The 22,778-nt window shown below is 38.2% G+C and overlaps 3 protein-coding genes across 3 annotated transcripts; all 3 read left to right on the forward strand.

Moving 5' to 3' along the window:
* The first annotated feature begins 3,051 nt into the window (after nucleotides 1–3,051).
* On the forward strand, nucleotides 3,052–11,660 carry LOC105953673 (DExH-box ATP-dependent RNA helicase DExH12). Its single transcript, XM_012977352.2, has 5 exons — nucleotides 3,052–3,333; nucleotides 3,571–6,542; nucleotides 7,106–7,495; nucleotides 7,590–10,831; nucleotides 11,338–11,660. The coding sequence occupies exons 2-4, from the start codon at nucleotides 3,600–3,602 to the stop codon at nucleotides 10,770–10,772; spliced, it is 6,516 nt and encodes a 2,171-aa protein (XP_012832806.2). The 5' UTR covers nucleotides 3,052–3,333; nucleotides 3,571–3,599; the 3' UTR covers nucleotides 10,773–10,831; nucleotides 11,338–11,660.
* A 1,070-nt stretch (nucleotides 11,661–12,730) lies between these two features.
* LOC105953672 (pyrophosphate--fructose 6-phosphate 1-phosphotransferase subunit alpha) lies at nucleotides 12,731–18,544 on the forward strand. The gene is made up of 19 exons (XM_012977351.2): nucleotides 12,731–13,036; nucleotides 13,781–13,953; nucleotides 14,097–14,209; nucleotides 14,455–14,529; nucleotides 14,626–14,739; nucleotides 14,833–14,900; nucleotides 15,128–15,211; nucleotides 15,590–15,643; nucleotides 15,811–15,891; nucleotides 15,998–16,091; nucleotides 16,170–16,243; nucleotides 16,477–16,587; nucleotides 16,683–16,727; nucleotides 16,817–16,873; nucleotides 17,257–17,361; nucleotides 17,438–17,554; nucleotides 17,681–17,784; nucleotides 17,886–18,051; nucleotides 18,138–18,544. Exons 1-19 carry the CDS (start codon nucleotides 12,947–12,949, stop codon nucleotides 18,261–18,263), a joined length of 1,851 nt encoding a protein of 616 aa, XP_012832805.2. The 5' UTR covers nucleotides 12,731–12,946; the 3' UTR covers nucleotides 18,264–18,544.
* Nucleotides 18,545–19,170: 626 nt separating this feature from the next.
* On the forward strand, nucleotides 19,171–22,690 carry LOC105953671 (Pentatricopeptide repeat (PPR) superfamily protein). Its single transcript, XM_088815333.1, has 3 exons — nucleotides 19,171–21,877; nucleotides 22,080–22,260; nucleotides 22,460–22,690. Exon 1 carries the CDS (start codon nucleotides 19,341–19,343, stop codon nucleotides 21,774–21,776), a length of 2,436 nt encoding a protein of 811 aa, XP_088671459.1. The 5' UTR covers nucleotides 19,171–19,340; the 3' UTR covers nucleotides 21,777–21,877; nucleotides 22,080–22,260; nucleotides 22,460–22,690.
* Nucleotides 22,691–22,778: the final 88 nt, after the last annotated feature.

Genomic DNA, 22,778 nt, shown 5'->3' on the forward strand with positions numbered 1-22,778 from the left:
CCCACTCATTCAAACACTGAGATTGAACATTAGATAAACACAATAACAAATTTAAGACATGATCAAAAGCTACAAAGGAACATAGAAAACAGTACAAGATTCAAGACAAAAATACAGAAATACATATCGCAGATTATGCACCGACTTTTGCTCGGAAATTATGGATCTTCACTCGTGTCCGGATCCTCTGCCAACAAATAGGACCAACAATTGTTATATAAAATTCATAAAAATGTACAAATCTGATATTTACTTGAAATGTATACAAGTATATTTTTTATGAGTAAATCAAACCATAAAAGACCGTACCTCAAGGCAAATTCCATCCCAATAAAGACATATAAGCAGTTTTCATTTCTTTTAAATTGTTGTTGATTGTCTGAGATTCATCTTCTTTTTGAGATCGTTCAATCCTTCTGTTTCACTCCACTAAAAATTGATCTCTTTTAAATCCCGACAAATTCCTTGCACTCACTTAGTTATTTTTTGTGATTCTACGATGAAGATGAATGGCCAAGAGTTGAGAAAGATGATAGTAGAACCTTAACTCGCATAAGTTTCTATGTCACCATGCCAATCAATTGGTTAATCCTGAAATATACAGGCAAAAGATTTTGCATGATAGTATGGGAACGTCCATAAAATATAATAATGTGTAAAAATACATAATATAGTAAAGGGCATTCGTTAGATGAGGATCCCGATTTCTGAAGAGTATTTTATTATTTGTTTTACTTAGAAAATCCCTGCATATAACCTTCAATGAAAAATGTTGGTAATATTAATGGATTAATACAACTTTTTAAGTGAACCAATATTTTAATAATATTTGTGATTTTTGTGAGACACATCATATAGATGGTCTCACATGTGCGTATTATATACGCACAATATCAGTTTTTACGTTTTCTAGACATGTTACTATACCCTGGACATATGAGAATGGATAGTACGGGAGGCACTCGATCAAAATAATTTTGATGAAATTTGTGCATTACTTGGGATAAATATCAGTACTTTGTAGCACATGCTCTCACTAATATGAATTAATTAAATCCACTATATAAACCGGTCATAATAAACACGCTCCAAATAATTATGTAGAGCTTAATATATATGCCGAAAAAGGCAATTATAATTTTCTAGGAAGATTATGCTAGTGAACATGTTCAAAAACAGGTTGTCGCTAGAGCCGAGTTTGGCCTAAATGAGAGAAAGCGATTAAATCGGAATTGGCTTTCTTAGAAAAAACTAAATAAATACTGGCAAGTTGTATAATCTCCGAACAATGTAAAATTTCCTTGATATAAATGGGGATTTGTTCTTTAGAGGAATAATAACAATAAAATTGTACGATATAATGTCTGCCTTATAACTCAAGGACTTTCCCGATATGGGATTGATTATGATTAAACGCAGTTAATGATAATGAATGCAATCCTTTTTCGTTTCCTAAGGTTGTGCATGAGAGAATGGACATACGTCTAACAGGTGAACAGTCTATCTATATGGTTCACTGAATATTGATATCAATATACAAAACTCCGATGGATTTAAAATGCCTAAGGTAAAGATAGACCAATGATATGTTGCACTCTTTTTTCCTTTTACTGGGTCTTTTTTCCATATGAGTTTTTCCGACATAAGGTTTTTAACGGGGCAATATTTGACCTCCGAAATAGCTATTTTTGAAGTTTATATTACTTGTTTCAGGGGAACATGAAAAACTATAATATGTATTACTTTTTTTCTTTTTTTTTTTTTGTTCCTTTTGACCGGTTTTTCCTGCAGAGTTTTCCAGCTCAAGATTTTTAGCGAGCCAACTTATAATTTAACATCCCGTATCGGGGGCTTATATTGCTCAATTCAGGGGAGCAACGGTGTACAACACTCTTTTTTTTCCTTATAATTGGTTTTGCTCCCATTGGGTTTTCCAACTATGGTTTTTAACGAGACAACTTATGCACGAACAACTTATACACACAGCTTGAATTTGAGTCATGCATTCTCTTTTCCTTTTGACCGATTTTTTGTCCCACTAGATTTTCCGTCACAAGATTTTTAACGAGGCATTTACTCTACTCATCCAAATTTAATAGCCGATATAATAATGTTATGTTCAAGATGGAGTGTTACAATACATATGGACTTCTAGCATTATTAGCACATGGGCTTTTATCGACGAGACAAGTGGTGGAACAAATGTCTTCTCATGAGAATAGCAATAAATATCATGTCTATAAATATTTGTAATTCTTAACAACAAATGCAATGAAATATATTTTATGCCCAATTTCTTTCTCAATTATCAATAAATGCAATTTTTCCGATCACGAAAATAAACTTTGGTTCAATTACTTTCTCAAGTAGATTTTTGTAAGAACCACCCGTAATCTCTAATTGTCGAAAAAATTCTTGTATTAAAAGATTTAGCAATGACCCCCTTATGAAAATTAGTCAAAGTCAATAAAGTCTCTATTAGCTTGAAGCGTGATACACTTGCGGCTTATGCGATTGGGCGTGTTGGTCATGAAAAGACTAAAATACCCTTTAAATTCAACATATTGAAAACTACATGTTCACCCCATAACTTTTATAACCCCAAAGTGAAGTTTTTATAATCTTCAATTTAATACCTGATACTTCAAAAAGGCACTCTCTCAAAATCAACAAAACATATCTCCTATTTTTTTTTGCCAACCAAAAATTGCACGAGCATACCTGAATATTATTATTCTTAGCACCGATGTTCAAAATGCCCATTTTTGGCCAAAACTGACCGGAATCCAAATCACGTGAATAGAACTGTGAGTTGCACGTATGCAATTCAGGGAAGAATTTGGCTAAAAACTAGAATTTTTAGTTGTTGGTGCAACAATTTATTAAGTTCAGGTATGCTAGTGCAATTTTTTTCCCGTTCAAGGATAAAGTGCAAAATCGTCCAAAGCTAAGGGATTTTTTTGCAGTTAACCCTAATTTATAATCTAACAAAGCTTCATAATAATTGGCTGATTGCACCCCTTTAAATGCACTCAATTCGCACATTGCACCATAAATTTTATCTTTTACAATTTTATACCTAAAAATACTAAAATAGGGTGCAATGTGCAAATATAATGTTTCTATAGGGGTGCAAAAGGCCGGTTTATAATTCTTGGCCGCCACAAATAAACCCTTGCCCCAACTCTCATCGTACTCATTATACATACACGATACATGTGTAATAATTCATTTCCGAGTATATGAGCTTTTGCTCCGTCTCAAATATTTTCCGTTGTTCATCCGGTGATAGTATCAGGCGACGGCAGATTCAGTTGGGGTTTCCGCTTTACGGTGAGTTCTCTTGTCACTCTCTGATTTTTAGGTCATTCTCGTTTCCCCTATTTTGCTGTCAGTGATTCTAGGGCTCAATTTTGTTTTCCTATTTTTCAATTCCCCCAAATATCCAAAACCTAAGTAGAAGCGTAGTTGCTTTCCTCATAAAATCTCCTTATAATGTTCAGATTTGAGGTGTGGATTAATCGTCTTCAGATTAGTTACTGATACATGCTTTTGCTTGTTGTAATTTAGGTAATTTCCTGGGCTGTTGACTGGACAAGATGGCTCACCCAGGTGGTGGTGCCGAAGCCCATGCTCGATTCAAGCAGTACGAGTATAGAGCTAACTCGAGTCTCGTTCTTACAACCGATTCTCGCCCCCGTGACACCCATGAGCCTACGGGGGAGCCCGAAACTTTGTGGGGGAAGATCGACCCAAAATCTTTCGGCGACCGTGCTTTTAGGGATAAACCCCCCGAATTGGAGGAGAAACTTAAGAAATCTAAGAAGAAGAAGGAGAGGGAGCCTGCCCTTGATGCTGCTCAACCTAGGAGCAAAAAGAGGCGTCTTCAGGAGGAGAGTGTGCTCACTTCGTCGGAGGAAGGTGTTTACCAGCCCAAGACTAAAGAAACGAGGGCTGCTTATGAGGCCATGCTCAGTGTTATTCAGCAGCAGTTGGGTGGGCAGCCTTTGAATATTGTTAGTGGCGCTGCTGACGAGATTTTGGCTGTTCTCAAGAATGATAACTTGAAGAATCCTGATAAGAAGAAGGAAATAGAGAAGTTGTTGAACCCAATTTCCGTCTCTACTTTTGATGAGCTTGTAAAAATCGGGAGGCTCGTTACCGATTATCACGATGCTAGTGATGCTGGTGATGCTGCTGTCAATGGAGATGACGGTCTTGATGATGATGTAGGTGTTGCTGTTGAGTTTGAAGAGAATGAAGAGGAGGAGGAAGAGAGCGATCTGGATATGGTACCTGAGGACGAAGAGGATGATGATGATGTGGCGGAAGTAGATGGCTCTGGTGCTATGCAGATGGGTGGGATTGACGATGATGAGGAGCAGGAAGCTAATGAAGGGATGACCTTGAATGTGCAGGACATTGATGCATATTGGCTTCAGAGGAAGATCTCACAGGCTTATGACCAGAATATTGATCCCCAACAGAGTCAGAAGCTTGCTGAAGAGGTTCTCAAAATTCTTGCTGAAGGTGATGACCGTGAAGTTGAGAATAAGTTGTTGGTGCATCTGCAGTTTGAAAATTTTAATCTTATCAAGTACTTGTTGCGGAACCGGTTGAAGGTAGTATGGTGTACCCGGCTGGCAAGGGCTGAAGACCAAGAAAAGAGGAAGGAGATTGAAGAGGAAATGAAGGGATTAGGACCAAATCATGTTGCGATCCTGGATCAATTGAATGCCACTCGAGCGACTGCAAAAGAGAGACAAAAGGATGTGGAGAAAAGAATTAGGGAGGAGGCTCGGCGGCTAAAGGACGATGGAGGAGATGGTGTCAGGGACCGTCACGAGCGAGTTGATAGAGATGCGGATGGTGGTTGGTTAAAAGGGCAGCGCCAACTTCTCGATCTAGATAACCTTGCCTTTAATCAAGGTGGCTTGCTGATGGCAAACAAGAAGTGCGAGCTTCCTGTGGGATCTTATCGAAATCATAGGAAGGGTTATGAAGAAGTTCATGTGCCAGCTTTGAAGCCAATGCCTTTAGCTGCTGGCGAAAAACTCGTGAAGATCTCTGATATTCCTGATTGGGCACAACCAGCTTTTAAAGGAATGAGCCAGTTGAACAGGGTCCAGAGTAGAGTCTACGAGACTGCTCTATTCAGTGCAGAAAATATCTTGCTTTGTGCTCCCACTGGGGCTGGGAAAACAAATGTTGCTATGCTCACCATACTTCAGCAGATTGCATTGAACATGAATGATGACGGGTCTATCAATCATAGCAATTATAAGATTGTGTATGTTGCACCTATGAAGGCATTGGTTGCTGAGGTAGTAGGTAACCTGTCAAATCGTCTGGAGCAATATGGTGTCGTTGTTAGAGAGCTGAGTGGAGACCAATCATTGACTCGTCAGCAGATTGAAGAAACTCAGATTATTGTGACTACTCCTGAGAAGTGGGACATTATTACCAGAAAATCAGGTGACCGCACATATACACAGCTTGTAAAACTTCTCATTATCGATGAGATCCATCTTCTGCATGACAATAGAGGCCCTGTGCTTGAAAGTATTATAGCGAGAACTGTTCGGCAGATTGAAACTACAAAAGAGCACATTCGGCTGGTGGGATTATCTGCTACGCTTCCAAACTACGACGACGTGGCAGTTTTTTTAAGAGTTAAACTAGAGAAAGGGCTATTTCATTTTGATAATAGTTACAGGCCTGTTCCTTTGGCCCAACAGTATATTGGGATTACTGTAAAGAAGCCATTACAGAGATTTCAGTTGATGAATGATGTGTGTTATGAGAAGGTGGTTGGTGTTGCAGGAAAGCATCAAGTACTGATCTTTGTGCACTCGAGGAAGGAAACATCCAAAACAGCTCGTGCAATTCGTGATACTGCCCTTGAAAAAGACACTCTTGGTAAATTCTTGAAGGAGGATAGTGCAAGTCGTGAAATTCTTCAGTCTCACACGGAGTTGGTAAAGAGCAATGATCTCAAAGACCTATTGCCATTTGGTTTCGCAATTCATCATGCGGGGATGGTTAGAGCAGATAGACAAATTGTCGAGGAGCTTTTTGCAGATGGGCACGTACAAGTCTTGGTTTCTACTGCAACTCTAGCATGGGGTGTCAATTTGCCTGCTCATACTGTTATTATCAAAGGCACACAAATCTATAATCCCGAGAAAGGAGCATGGACTGAGTTAAGTCCTCTAGACGTCATGCAGATGCTTGGTCGTGCTGGAAGGCCACAGTATGACACTTATGGTGAAGGAATTATCATAACTGGACACAGTGAATTGCAATATTATCTGTCCTTAATGAATCAGCAGCTTCCAATTGAAAGTCAGTTTATTTCTAAATTGGCTGATCAGTTGAATGCAGAAATTGTCCTTGGAACTGTACAAAATGCTAAAGAAGCATGCAAATGGCTCTTGTATACTTACCTTTTTGTTCGCATGATGCGGAACCCCACCCTCTATGGTTTGGCTGCTGATGCACTGAAAAGAGATGGAAGCTTGGAGGAAAGAAGAGCCGATCTGGTAAGCATATGTTTGCTATTTTTAAGATTTTACCAACTGTTGTATAGCTTGGCATTGTAGGTTGGTTTTATTTATATTATATGGTTGTCTTGGATTTAATAAACACGTTTATTATTGTCTCAGATAGTTGCATTTTTCTTGTAAAAGTGTTTAAGTCAATTTTCATTTTGTCTCCTTTTAATTATCATTTTTATCTCTGAGGCTAACCCTTCACTTCTTTGGGTCGTAATTAATGTTAGGTTCACTTGTACTAGCCCAACCTTGTCAACAAGCCTGACACCCATGGTTATATCATACCTAGGCAACAGTTATTCGATAATTATATTGTTAATTCTCCCGTCGGGCCATAGATTCAATAATGAGAAGCTACCTCAAACATATTAGTCACAGTTGACCAATAGGTTGTTGTGTTGGTGGTTATTATACACCGATAAAGTTTGCATCCTGTCAATATTCTACATGGTTCTCTTTTGTTTAACTTCTAGAATTCTAGTTTTGATTTGGGTTTGAATTTAATTGATCTGTTTATCTGTTGAATAACTATTTTTGTGGTGCTATTTCAGATTCATTCAGCAGCTACGGTGTTGGATAAGAATAACCTGGTGAAGTATGACCGGAAAAGCGGATATTTCCAGGTCACTGACTTGGGTCGCATTGCTAGTTATTACTATATAACTCATGGGACAGTTTCAACATTCAATGAGCACTTAAAGCCGACCATGGGTGATATCGAACTTTGTCGTCTGTTCTCCCTTAGTGAAGAGTTCAAATACGTAACGGTGAGACAGGATGAGAAGGTGGAACTTGCCAAGCTGTTGGATCGGGTCCCTATACCAATCAAAGAGAGTCTCGAGGAACCTAGTGCCAAAATCAATGTTTTACTTCAAGCTTATATTTCACAATTGAAACTTGAAGGACTGTCATTGACATCTGACATGGTTTACATCACTCAGGTTGGTTTTTACCACATTTTCAATTATTTGCGCTTCCGTGGCAGAAAATTATTTCTCATTGAACTTTTTTTTTTATCTTTGATTTCTTTTGCAGAGTGCTGGGCGTTTAATGAGAGCTCTGTTTGAGATAGTACTTAAAAGGGGATGGGCCCAATTAGCTGAGAAGGCTTTGAAACTATGCAAAATGATAGGCAGGAGGATGTGGAGTGTTCAGACACCACTACGTCAGTTCCATGGAAGTCCAAATGAAATTTTAATGAAAATTGAAAAGAAAGATCTGGCCTGGGAAAGGTATTATGACCTCACTTCTCAGGAGATTGGGGAACTAATTCGTTTTCCTAAGATGGGAAGAACACTTCATAAATTTATCCATCAGTTCCCAAAGCTGAACCTGAATGCACATGTTCAACCAATTACTCGCTCTGTTTTGAGGGTTGAACTAACCATTACGCCTGACTTCCAGTGGGATGACAAAGTCCACGGGTACGTGGAGCCTTTTTGGATCTTAGTTGAGGATAATGATGGGGAAAATATCCTTCATCATGAATATTTCATGTTGAAGAAACAATACATTGACGAGGACCACACCTTGAATTTTACTGTTCCCATATTCGAACCACTGCCCCCTCAGTACTTCATTAATGTTGTGTCTGATAGATGGCTAGGCGCACAGAGTGTTCTTCCCATTTCTTTCAGGCACCTAATCTTGCCTGAAAAGCTTCCTCCTGCAACGGAGTTGCTAGATTTGCAGCCCCTTCCTGTGACAGCCTTGAGGAACCCAGCATATGAAGCCCTTTATCAGCAATTCAAGCATTTCAATCCCGTCCAGACCCAGGTTTTCACCATCTTATATAACTCAGATGACAATGTCTTGGTTGCTGCACCAACAGGAAGTGGGAAGACCATATGCGCTGAGTTTGCCATTTTAAGAAATCATCAAAAGGGACCTGATAATGTCATGAGAGCTGTCTACATTGCGCCTATTGAAGCTCTTGCGAAGGAACGATATCAGGATTGGAAGAAGAAATTTGGGGAGGGCCTCGGGATTAGGGTGGTTGAGTTAACTGGAGAGACTGCAACAGACTTGAAACTTCTTGATAAAGGTCAGATAATAATCAGCACTCCTGAGAAATGGGATGCTTTATCACGCAGATGGAAACAGCGGAAGCATATCCAGCAAGTTAGTGTCTTCATTGTTGATGAACTCCATTTGATTGGGGGTCAGGGTGGCCCTATCCTGGAGGTTATTGTATCTAGGATGAGGTCAATTGCTAGTCAAGTGGAAAACAAAATTCGTATTGTGGCTCTGTCTACTTCTCTTGCGAATGCCAAGGACTTGGGGGAATGGATTGGGGCTACGTCTCATGGTCTTTTCAATTTTCCTCCTAGTGTAAGGCCTGTGCCTCTGGAAATTCATATACAGGGTATTGACATTGCTAATTATGAAGCTAGAATGCAAGCCATGACAAAGCCTACATACACTGCAATCGTGCAGCATGCTAAGAATGGAAAACCTGCAATTATTTTTGCTCCTACAAGGAAGCATGCCCGTCTCACTGCTGTGGACCTGATGACATACTCAAGCGTCGACAATGAAGAAAAGCCTTTGTTCTTATTAGGGTCTGCTGAAGAGATGGAGCCTTTTGTTGCCAACATTAAGGAACCTATGTTGAAGGAAACTATTAAATTTGGTGTAGGTTATTTGCACGAGGGCCTAAGCAGCACAGACCAGGATATAGTTAAGACACTGTTTGAAACAGGATGGATTCAAGTTTGCGTTATGGGTAGTTCAATGTGCTGGGGAGTCCCACTGTCTGCACATCTGGTAGTGGTTATGGGAACTCAGTATTATGATGGCAGGGAAAACGCTCACAGTGATTATCCAGTCACTGATTTATTGCAGATGATGGGTCATGCTAGTCGACCTCTCATAGACAACTCAGGAAAATGTGTTATTCTCTGTCACGCGCCACGGAAGGAATATTATAAGAAGTTTCTGTTTGAAGCCTTCCCAGTGGAAAGCCATTTGCATCATTATATGCACGATAATATCAATGCTGAGGTGGTTGCTGGGGTTATTCAGAACAAGCAGGATGCGGTGGATTATCTGACTTGGACGCTTATGTACAGAAGGCTGACTCAGAATCCGAACTATTACAATCTTCAGGGCGTGAGTCACAGGCATCTTTCGGATCATCTCTCAGAGCTTGTGGAAAGCACACTAAGCGATCTAGAAGCAAGTAAATGTGTTGCCGTTGAGGAAGATATTTTGCTGTCACCTTTGAATCTTGGCCTGATTTCTTCTTATTACTACATCAGTTACACTACAATCGAGCGCTTCAGTTCGTCTCTGACATCTAAAACGAAGTTGAAGGGACTCTTGGATATTTTGGCTTCAGCTTCAGAGTATGAGCTGATTCCAATAAGACCCGGTGAAGAAGAGTTGATACGAAGGTTGATCCATCACCAGCGTTTCTCCTTCGAGAACCCAAAGTTCACAGATCCAAATGTGAAGGCAAATGCTCTGTTGCAAGCTCACTTCTCTAGGCAAACAATTGGTGGTACCCTTGCCGCTGACCAGCAAGAGGTGGTTATAAATGCAAGCAGGCTGCTTCAGGCTATGGTTGATGTTATTTCCAGTAGTGGCTGGCTTAATCTGGCGCTTTTGGCCATGGAAGTAAGTCAAATGGTAACTCAAGGAATGTGGGAGCGTGATTCAATGCTTCTCCAACTTCCTCACTTCACAAAGGAGTTGGCGAAGAGGTGCATGGAAAATCCTGGGAAGAAGGTCGAGACAATTGCTGATTTGGTCAAAATGGACGACGATGAAAGGCGAGAGCTCCTGCAAATGTCTGACTCACAATTGATGGATATTGCTCGATGTTGTAATCGTTTGCCGGATATTGATTTGACATATGATGTGACTAACGAGGATAATGTTAGAGCTGGGGAAGACATTAGTGTGCATGTCAGTCTTGAACGAGATCTTCAAGGAAGGACAGAGGTAGGACCCGTGAATGCCCCTAGGTATCCTAAGTCGAAAGAAGAGGGATGGTGGCTCGTTGTTGGTGATACTAAAACCAATCAGCTGCTTGCTATTAAAAGGGTTGCCCTCCAAAGGAAGTCCAAAGTGAAACTCGAGTTTACTGCCCCCACAGAACCTGGAGAAAGAACTTATCAACTTTATTTTATGAGTGATTCTTATCTTGGCTATGATCTGGAGGAGGTCTTCACAGTTGATGTCAAGGAGGCTGCAAATCACGAAGATGGTAATTAAAGAGGATGAACTTGCTGCTAAGTGAAACCTGTTTCAATGACTGAATCTTCAATATTGATGTAAGTTCTGATCATCTTAAAGCCTTGCCCCTTTTTTTTTTCTTTTCTTTTTAATTGTTTTCCCGCTCTATATTTATCGTGCATACTGATTAGTGAATGAATTGCTGTACTCCTGTACTCAGTGGTTATCAAATCTGTTGAGATGTTGATGTGTTTTTGAGAGACCTTTGCTTTTCTAGATATTGCTCGACAAATTTCATACTTTTGGATGATGGTTAATCAGTTGTTTGAAACGATTCTCTACTGGCAAATCACGTTGTTGCCAAGTTAATGGAACTCCTTTGCTAGGGTTATGTAATACGAGTCTATGCAAGAACCGTACTTGTGCTGCACTTATTATCATTTTATAGGGTCTCCCACTGTTTATGTCATGCTTATTCTTGAAATCTAGGATGAGTTTCACTCGTTTCTTTGACTAGGTGTGCTAGTCATTTGACATTTGTATCGGTTTGAAAATAGAAAACGAAAACCATATTAACATTTCCTTATCGTTTTGTGTTGTACAGAGTAATTTTGGTAGTTAGCTGTGACATGGCGGTTGGGCGGTGGTGATATGCACAAGTCCCCAGCTAGCATTTTGCTGTCCTGCCTCAGATATTTGGCACGTTCATATCAGTGTGGTTCTTTCGTTTTTCGGGGTGATCCCTGTTTGTTTTGTAATGAATCTTATATTACGTGTTAGTTATTTGTGCTTATGGATCGATAACTCTGATTTCATGTTGTTATTTTGAGAACCATTTGGTAAGTTAATTGATTTGTTTATGCAGTTGTAATCTTATCTTCTTGGCCCAGATTTTGTTCTTGAACTATAGCATTGATTTTTCTCTTATTTCTACTGATTACAGCTCTTGTATTATTATTTCTATACTCCTCTTTATTTATTTAAATTAATATTACAAACAATATGGAAGTTTTTTTTTTTCCCCATTTATTTATTTTAAAGACCAAACAATAAATAATAATCAATAAATCTCTTATAATGTCTCGCACGTGGTGATTTAGTTGGTAAAAAACAGGAAAACCGAAAAATTATTTGAGCGAGTACGAACTTCTTTACTAACACTTAGTACATTGAGCTCGTCAAAATTCACTTCCAAGTATCTACTAGTGCTGTTTAATGGAAATGGGTGACCGATCTTATCTGCCCACCCGACCACGAACTCGATATTCAAGCCTATTTTACACAGTTTTGGTGGATCAGCTCATGGGCTGGGTGCGAACTGCGGTGTATATGAGAATATATGAAAGGGCTATGGGGGTGGGCCTGATCGTCCGTCGACTAGGTGAGACCCACATGTCGCGGGCTCGTATGAGTCTCTCTTTTAACAAGACGAGCTACAAATTCCATTGTCATCAATTAAAAAGAAAACAAAATATTAAGTGCAATGAGGGTATTTTAGTCAATCAGAAAAAGGATAAATTATGATCAACCCCTTGAGGTAAGGTCACGTTAAAAAACAATTCCTCATGTTTGGGTAATTACAACTTCCCCTAAATTATTAATCTTTTTACACGTCCATTCTTACGGCGTCAAATTTAGTGGAATATTCTAGATTATGTGGATCATGCTCCAGTTTTGTACCCGTTTTATCCCATTTGAGCTCCATATTTTGAACAAGATGATCATGAGATGTGTCTTTTAGCTACTAAATATCAGATTGTGGTGTATCAGAAACTTCATTTTTTCACAAAACGAGTACAATCTAGAGAATATGCCACGAAATATAGAAGATTATGTTGAATTTGACACCATAAGGGTGAACGTGTAGGAAGACTCATTGTTGATGTATAGTTGTAATTACCAAACAAGAGTATCTTTTTCGTAATTTGACCATACCTTAGATGGTGACCGTAATTTACCCTAAAAAAAAAAAATAGTTAGCACGATGAGGGTATTTTAGTCAATGTATAGTGAAGTAGCAATGAGGTTAAGTCTGCAGAAGCCTAAATCGGTGGCTTGATTGATTGGTCGTATCGCCCCTTCCCAAGTTCCCATGGTATATATATATATATATATATGTAGAGTGAGAAACAGAGTTGAAGTAGTAGGTGACTGTGTGTAGTAGTATAATCACATACATTTAAATCACGAGTAAATCAATTGAGAAGAGAGAGATGGATTCCGATTACGGAACAGCGAGAGAACTTTCTGATCTGCAGAAGCTTCGATCTCACTACCAACCAGAACTTCCTCCTTGCCTCCAGGTTTCCAATTCTGCTTTATTTTGTTTTTTCATCGTTTCTTTGCTATTTTATAGGTTTTGATTATTAGTGGATTGTTTTTGCTGAAAATGTGATTTCTTGGCGATTTTTGCGGATAAATCTGTGCTAACTGTGCGTAATGTGTTTGCTAATAGATCTGTGTGCACGGTGTTGATTTGGTATTTTTCTTTTTTCCTCGGGTTTTGATGCAATGTAGTTTCTTGCTTTCAATGCAATGTGGTTGGCAATAACAAATGATACTGGGATTTTGTATTTTCAATTTCGTTCGTTTAAGTTCTATGGTTAGTCGAAAATCAACGCATACTTATACATACTGCCATTTGTATTTTCAATTTCTTTAGTTTAATATAGTTTAAAATCGATGCATACCTATCCATTTCCTAATTTTGAATTTAAATCTCAAATTTCATCAAAATGGCTGATAATGCTTTTGTTTTATTGATGCCATTTGAGCAATAAAAGTATTTGTCTGTTTTGAATTCGCTATATTTAATCATGCAAAATAAAAATTGGTAAATTTTTATTTTGATCCCTTATTTTCGATCTTGTTTGTAGATTTTCTGTTATCATGGCCTGATTATAGATCATATCATTGGTTTGTGCATGCAAATTGGTAATTTGTCATTCTGACATCTTTGCCCCTCACTTGTAGATTTAAGCACAAGCCGCTTAGGCTATATTATAGATCATATTCTTAATCTCTGTTGTCTAATATGTTTTGGACAGGGTACTACAGTTTCCGTAGAGTTTGGTGATGTCACCACAGCTGCGGACCCCTTAGGTGCCCATACAATCAGTAGGTCGTTTCCCCACACTTACGGTCAACCTATAGCGCATTTCCTAAGGGCATCTGCTAAGGTTCCCGATGCACAAATAATTACCGAGCATCCTGCAGTAAGGTATTAATCCCACTGGCTATGCAGCTCCGAAAGTTCTTTACCATGCTATGATCATATGCTATTATATCGACTTTATGATGAAAACTTATGTCTTTATCCACTTGACTACAATGACCACATATTGAATTTTCCGTTTTTTTTAGGGTGGGGGTTGTTTTCTGCGGTAGACAATCTCCTGGAGGACACAATGTTATTTGGGGTCTTCTTGACGCACTAAAAGTTCACAATCCCAAGAGTACATTGTTAGGGTTTCTTGGTAAGAAATTTACGATGTCATCCTCTGAACTTTTAGGCTTGAATTTCTGTTTCTAGATTCAGTTGCAGAAAACTTTAGTGGTTTCTGTTGTTTAATTCGTCAGCCAGTTAGTTATCTGGTAGCTCTTTAATTATCATGTTGTCTTTTACTTGTTTTTTCCTAAATCATAGTTGCAGATTTTCCTGTTGCGGGTCAGCTCTACTTTAGGGAAGATTAACATCTAAATTTTTATTATGTCTTACCAGGTGGTTCTGAAGGTTTATTTGCACAGAAAACGTTGGAGATCACTGATCAGATTCTTGCAACCTACAAAAATCAAGGTAGTTCAGGGTTATGGAGTTATATGTCTTTATATATGTATATATTGCTCTGTTGCTTCCACAAAATTATGATTTATTCGTTTTTATGTTTTGAAGGCGGTTATGATTTGCTGGGACGGACAAAAGATCAAATTAGAACAACCGAGCAGGTGAATGCATCGCTTAAGGCGTGCACAACATTGAAGCTGGACGCCCTTGTAATTATTGGAGGTATCTCGCATAATGTATTTTTTATGTTTTCTGATAATCTGGGATGTAAGTAATGCCAGTTTTTCTGACATTCCCTTTTTTTTGTTGGTGAAGGTGTGACATCAAATACGGATGCTGCCCAGCTTGCAGAAACTTTTGCAGAAAGAAAGTGCCCGACAAAGGTACATCACATGGCATTGTATAAACGGTCAAATGTTGCCTTACTTTTGTTTTCTTTCTTTCATCTAAATTATGTTATGTCGATGATATAATTTTAGCCTTTATATTTGGATGCCCAAGTCCTAACTACTAGAACTCCTATAATGCTTCTGTTGTTTTTCTTCAGATTTTCAACTTCATTACATTTTCAAAACCCTTGCTAACAAAGTATGTGGTAAAATTTTGGCAGGTTGTCGGCATTCCTGTTACTTTAAATGGAGATCTTAAAAACCAATTTGTTGAGACGAATGTGGGTTTTGACACAATATGTAAGGTAAAAGACTTTTCTGGCATGTTTCATGTAAATGCATATTTTTCCTTTCTCTTCTCTCTTACTAATATAATTCTACAAGGTCGGATTTTCCTTACCCCCCACCCCTATCTTACGTTCATATTGCCATTTTACTATTTCTCTGAAGGAGGTACTCAAAATAATCTGAACAATTTTGTTGTGTCAGCTCATAGAAGTTCTGTTTCCTTTTTTAACATTGCTTGCCAGTCACAACTCATATTCATTGATCGTCATTGGCTGATTAGTTATACCTCTTTATTATTCATCGTTTATCGCACTAATTTGAATTAAAACCACTAGGATGACCTCGTTTTTTTTCCGAGGAAATGAACCGAATGAGACTTCTTGTACTTGTTTCAGGTTAATTCCCAGCTGATTAGCAACGTCTGCACTGATGCACTCTCTGCGGAGAAGGTAAAATTATTCTTCAGTGCACGTTTGCATTTTGAATTGGTGTTTCTGTCTGGAAATATCTTTAGAGCTCTGCTACTTCTTACTGCCTTGTGTTTTTCATTTATATGTTAATTTATTTTTTTACTTTCTTGCTGACCATGTTTTTACTTCTCCCTATCTACTTGCAGTATTATTATTTTATCCGACTAATGGGCCGAAAGGCATCTCATGTTGCCTTGGAATGTACTCTTCAGTCCCATCCCAATATGGTTTGTACCGATTCCTTTCGTCATTTTATTTTGAAATTTTTGTTATAGAAATGGGGCCATTAGATTTGTTCACACATCTTATAAAGACCTTTGAATGTTCTTCCAGGTCATTCTCGCTGAAGAGGTTGCTTCATCGAAGCTCACACTTTTTGACATTACAAAACAATTATGTGATGCAGTTCAAGCCAGGGGTGAACAAGGTAGAACACATCAAATGCTCCCGTTGTTATTATATTTATTTGTCTAAGTATTGGTTCCTAACGAGTTCATTGCTTCAGATAAACACCATGGTGTCATCCTTTTGCCAGAGGGACTTATAGAAAGCATTCCTGAAGTATATGCTTTATTGCAGGTATTAATATTTCTAGTATTTGGTTTTGCATTGTGTTTCTCTATTTGTTTTATCCTCTTTCCCAATCTCGGCTTGTTTCTTAGAATAAATATAAATACTCGTTCTCCTTTACCCAAAAGAAAGTCTCATTTATCGAATGTTGATCGGTTATGTTTTGTGTGATAGTTTCGTTTTTAAAATTGAACAAAATAATTTGATCTTTCGCCTGAATTAAAAATGATCGTGTCTCCCAGGAAATTCATGGTCTGATCAAGGTAGGTGTCTCTGCTGATAATATTTCTGCTCAACTGTCACCTTGGGCATCTGCGTTGTTTGAATTCCTCCCGCCATTTATAAGAAAACAGGTACATTTTTGTGTACTCGTTTACATTAGCTTGAGAAGCTTATTTCACGTTTTTGCATTATCTTGCTTACGATGTAGTTAAATACTACGTGACAGCTCCTTCTCCACCCGGAATCAGATGACTCTGCACAGCTGTCTCAGGTACTTGAATTAAATATGCCTCTTATTATTCGAAGAATGTTTTATCCTCAAATTTTGTTAGTTTTTAATTAATATCCTTAACTTGACAGATTGAGACTGAAAAGCTCCTAGCTCATCTCGTTGAAGCAGAAATGAACAAGCGATTGGTAAGATATATATATATATATATATATATATATATATATATATATATATATATATATATATATATATATATATATATATATATATATATATATATATCCATTATCCGTATGTGTAAACTGTTTCCCCATCTTTTTACATAATCACTTCACCTTCTGCACTCTATTTCTCAAGCATAGTAAATGCATTCACCTGCTATAAAAAGTCGAGTACAAGCGAAGGACAGATGAACCAACTTAATCGAGTTCTTTCGTATCCAAATTAATTCAAGTGACTCATGAAGCTTAAGTTATTTTTATTTGGGGATGTTTTAATTTACGGTGATATTTGACCTCTTCTGCACTATCAATCATGCTAAAACTAATACTCTCATTTTGTTGTACAGAAAGAAGGAACCTACAAAGGCAAAAAATTCAATGCCATTTGCCATTTCTTCGGTTATCAAGCCCGTGGGTCATTGCCATCAAAGTTTGACTGTGACTATGCCTACGTAAGTTCTACCGTGTTGATTCAATTTCTGCTTTTACGGTTTGTAACAATACACGAGAATGGTGATGTTATTACAGGTGCTCGGTCATATTGGCTATCACATAATCGCTGCTGGTTTGAATGGTTACATGGCTACTGTAACCAATTTGAAGAATCCTCTCAACAAGTGGCGTTGTGCTGCTGCTCCTATAACGGTACGTTTCCTAGTCCTAAACCTACATGATAGATTGATTTTACATGCAATAATAATTCGTAGTTTTAATAAAACAAAAGAAAAAATTAAAATTATAGTTCAATGGTTGAGTTGTAATTCCTTCCAGGCTATGCTGACTGTTAAACGCTACGGCCGTGGTCATGGGGCTTCGAACCTTGGAAAACCAGCTCTTCATCCAGCAACTGTTGATTTGAAGGGGAAGGCCTACGAGTACGTCTTACTAATATCGTCATTATCCTTTGTGCTTTATTATTATTATTTTTTAATCTTCAAATTTGGTTAAAAATTCATTTTTCGTATTTGTTTACTAGGTTATTGAGACAAAACGCAACCAAGTTTTTGATGGACGATGTTTACAGAAACCCGGGACCTCTACAGTTTGACGGGCCTGGTGCTGATGCTAAGCCAGTTACTCTCTGTGTCGAAGATCAAGATTACATGGGCCGTATCAAGAAATTACAAGAATACCTCGATAAGGTTCGAATGCACGCTCGAATCATCATCCATCATTTGTTTTACTTCGTTTTTGTAGTGAAATATTGTTAATCTCTCTCTCTCTGCAGGTGCGTTCGATAGTGAAACCAGGATGTTCGCCGGACGTTCTTAAAGCTGCTCTATGCGCGATGACTTCTGTGACTGATATACTTTCTGTCATGTCGTCACCTTCTAGCGGAACCACCCCCTTCTAGAAGAAATGCACGCACTTCTTCACGTTTTGAGGCGCTACAACTACCACTACCTGCCAATCTTGCAAATTGAGATGCCGTTTTATTCATTCAGTTTCGTCATTTTGTCGAACCCAGTTTTGAAATCCATCTAGTCCTTTAGAACGAGACGACTGACTGACTGTAATAAACTTAGTTTTGTTTCAAGAATTCCAATTTATTTATTTTCTTGTTTTGTTGTAAAATTGAGAAAATAAGTTATTGCAGTAAGAGGAGTGTGCTCATTGTTTGATTCAATATAAAAATCGTAAAATTAAAATAAATGGCGAAAAATCGAATTTTACCTAATAAAATTAAATTTTTTGTTTGTTTTCACATTAATTTTATTATCTTATGCTTAAATTTTGATCGGAAAATTGTTGTTTTGGTCCTCTATATTGGCCTATTTAAGAATTTAGCCCTCTAACTTGTCATGTGTCAGTTTTACATGCAATAACGTTGTAAATATAGTATTTTTAGTCCTAATTTGCATGATTTTTAATTTTATGAATCGGCAAATAAACTTGGAAATCGATAAATTCGACATTTAATTTTACTATTGGTAGAACTTTAATTATGTGAGACGAGAATCTATAAACCAAATTGGAGGAGCATTTATAATTTTCAAGTGTCCGTATAAATAATTTTGTGCGAGTTTGTTAGGTACATCATTAAACAACGGCTAAAATTTAAAGTTCGAGTGAAACAGGACTAAAAATACTAATTTTGCATAATTGTTGCATGTAAAATTGAGGTAAGACAACTAAGAGGACCAAAATAATAATTTTCCCAATTTTGATTATGCATTATTAATTAATTGTACTAAATTCTTTAAATTAAAATTAATACTTAACGATGAATTAACTTAATATTTTGAATCGAGTGAATTAGTGAAACCGGTTCAAACGTAAGTAATCTTTATTTTGCATAAAGTCTGCGTCTCTTCAACAAGCGGCGGCGGCAGCGGCGCTCTCTCTCACCGGAGGATATATGATATGTACTTCAGCTAATGAGGAGCTCATATTCCTATGTCCGGTCATCGTTATTAATTAATATTTTAATATGAATAATGCCGCCGCCAAATCATTATACCCTGCTCAGCACCTCCGCCGAGCCGCGGATTTGAGCTCAGCCGCCAACAACTATGCCGCCAAGCTTCAGCTCTGCTGCCAACGTGGCCCTTCTCAGTACACTCCTGCTCTTTGCATCCATGCCCACATGATTGTTTCTGGGTTCACTCCACGTGCCCACATTCTTAACCGTTTGATTGATATCTACTGCAAATCTTCCAACTTTAACTATGCAAAAAAACTGTTCGATGAAATTCCTGAACCAGATGTCGTTGCAAGAACCACTTTAATTGCGGCATACTCGTCTTCTAGAAATCCAAAGTTGGCCAGAGAGATATTCGACAAAACCCCTTTAAGAATCCGCGACACTGTTTGCTATAACTCCATGATCACTTGCTATTCCCATAACAACGATGGCCATGCTGCTATTCAACTTTTTAAAGAAATGAGACAAATGAGTTTCAAACCAGATAATTTTACATACACGAGTGTGCTTGCAGCTTTGGCACTTATAGCGGACCGTGAGAGGCATTGTCAACAGCTGCATTGTGTTGTGGTCAAATCAGGTACCGGTTTAGTTACTTCCGTCGTGAATGCACTCATTTCAGTGTACGTCAAGTGTGCTTTCTCTCCACTGGCATCATCCTCTTCATTGATGGCTTCAGCCAGGAAGTTATTTGATGTTATGCCGGAAAAGGATGAGTTGTCATGGACGACAATAATCACAGGGTATGTGAAGAACGAAGATCTTGATTCTGCTAAAGAAGTTTTTGACGGTATGGATGAGAAATTGGTGGTGGCATGGAATGCCATGATTTCTGGTTACGTTCAGAAAGGGCTCGTTTTTAAAGTGTTTGAAATGTTTAGAAGTATGCATTCTTTGGGTATTAAGCACGATGATTTTACCTATACCAATGTCCTCAGTGCTTGTGCTGATGCTGGGTTGTTTCTTCACGGTAAGCAAGTTCACGCGTACATATTACGAACGGAGGCAAAACCAGCATGGGCTTTTATGGTGTCTGTAAATAATGCCCTTATTACGTTATATTGGAAATGCGGTGACCTTGAACAAGCAAGAAGTATTTTTGATTCAATTTCCATCAAGGATCTTATTTCGTGGAACGCAATTTTATCAGCCTACGTGAGTAAGGGGAAAATCCATGAGGCAAAATCCATTTTCGACGAAATGTCTGAGAAAAATATGTTATCTTGGACAGTAATGATATCTGGATTAGCACAACACGGTTTGGGTGAAGAAGCTTTGAAACTCTTCAGCAAAATGAAGTCAAACGGGCTTGAACCATGTGACTACGCATTTTCAGGAGCCATTACCTCGTGTGCCGTACTTGCATCTTTAGAGCAAGGCCGCCAGCTCCACGGTCAGCTTATTCGGCTCGGCTTCGACTCGAGCCTTTCAGCTGGTAATGCTCTTATTACAATGTACGCACGATGCGGTGTACTCGATGCTGCTTACAGTGTGTTTCTTACAATGCCTTGTCTGGATTCTGTGTCTTGGAATGCAATGATAGCAGCCCTTGGACAACATGGACATGGAAATCAAGCGCTGCAACTTTACGAAGAGATGTTGGAAGAAAGAATATTGCCTGATCGGATAACGTTTCTCACAGTCCTCTCTGCATGTAGCCATGCAGGTTTAGTCGAACAAGGAAAACAACACTTCAATTCCATGAATGAAATATACGGAATATCTCCAGGCGAAGATCATTACGCGAGACTGATCGATTTACTGTGCCGAGCCGGAAAATTAACCGAAGCGGAAAACGTGATTCGGAATATTCCTTTCGAGCCCGGAGCATCGATTTGGGAAGCTTTACTTTCTGGATGCCGTCTACATGGAAATATGGATTTAGGTGTCGAAGCTGCCGAACGTCTCTTTGAGATGACCCCACAAAACGATGGCTCGTACATACTTTTAGCAAATATGTTCGCCACTGCAGGAAGATGGGATGACGTGGCGACTGTGCGGAAATTCATGAGGGGGCGGGGGGTGAAAAAGGAGCCTGGGTGTAGTTGGCTCGAGGTCGAAAATAAGGTGCATGTATTTTTAGTCGACGACACTGTGCACCCTGAAGTGCAGGCGGTGTACAGTTACATGGCGGAGTTGGTACTGAGGTTGAGGAAGTTAGGGTATGTGCCGGACACTAAATACATACTGCATGATATGGAGTCGGAGCAAAAAGAATATGCTTTGTCTACTCATAGTGAGAAGTTAGCTGTTGTTTATGGGCTGCTAAAACTTCCGAAAGGAGCCACTATTAGAATATTCAAGAACCTTCGGATTTGTGGGGATTGTCATAATGCGGTTAGGTTCATGTCGAAAGCGGAGGGTAGGGAGATTATTGTGAGGGATGTGAAGAGGTTTCATCATTTTAAGGATGGGGAATGCTCTTGTGGTAATTACTGGTGAATGAAACATGTTATGGTTGTAACTTATAATCAACTGGATATAAAGTGTTCGTCGGTTTTTATTGTTTATATGTGACACTCGCTTTGCAGAAGTGGCTCGAGGTAATAATTTGTTTTGCTATATTTGAGATTTTCCGATTCTCTACCTCCATATCACTCGTGTTTTCTTGCTGATGTTTAATTACTGCTTTATGATATCATATTTCAATCTTTGTGGAGAATAGAAATCGTGCACCATTGTTTAAATCGAAATTCAAATTATCACTATTTTCTGCCATATCTTTGCTTTTGTTTCTCTCTCCAGATTGAGAAAAACGACTTTTCACTATCGCAGTAAAACCAAAGAATGAGGAGGATCCACGAAGTTAGTTCATCAAGAACTAGTTGATCTCTCAAATGTAATTCATTTCTAATTTGTCCAAGACTGCGATTGTTAACTTGCTCGACTTTGGTTATCATCAGAATATTCGTGTGCAATGCAACTGGTAAGTTTTCTTCTCTCTCTGTTCGTAGAGCTATATCACGATCTCGACAAATTTTAATACCATTGGTTTTGTGTATGAAATCTTGTGAGAATTTCTAATTCGACTTTGCTCATATGGTGTTGGACAAGTACTAACTATCATTTCCTTCCTATCGAATTGAATAAGAAGTTGATAATGTTTATATTAATGTTAAATTAAGGTGGAGAGCTTTGGGGCAGCAGTTTGAATGAATCTGTTTGATTTTTTGTTAGAATCTTAAACAAATAAATTGAGTTCATTGATTACAAGGTTAGACAATTCTTCTTCACCTGCTTTTATACTTGGTTCTTACATATTTCTTTCTTTTAGGGAGTTGAAATATTATTGTATGTAGCCAATATGTAAAATTATATTTTGTTTAGTTTTTAGTTTTATTAAGTTATTAATTTTTTTTTTTTTTTAATTAAGACTTTCTGCAACTGTTGACTAGCAAGAGTACTTGTTAGATATATCAACTTATTTAAGCAAAATATTAGTAT

This window comes from Erythranthe guttata, chromosome 3, assembly GCF_056151865.1.
Source record: "Erythranthe guttata isolate IM_541 chromosome 3, IM_541, whole genome shotgun sequence".
Taxonomy (NCBI): domain Eukaryota; kingdom Viridiplantae; phylum Streptophyta; class Magnoliopsida; order Lamiales; family Phrymaceae; genus Erythranthe; species Erythranthe guttata.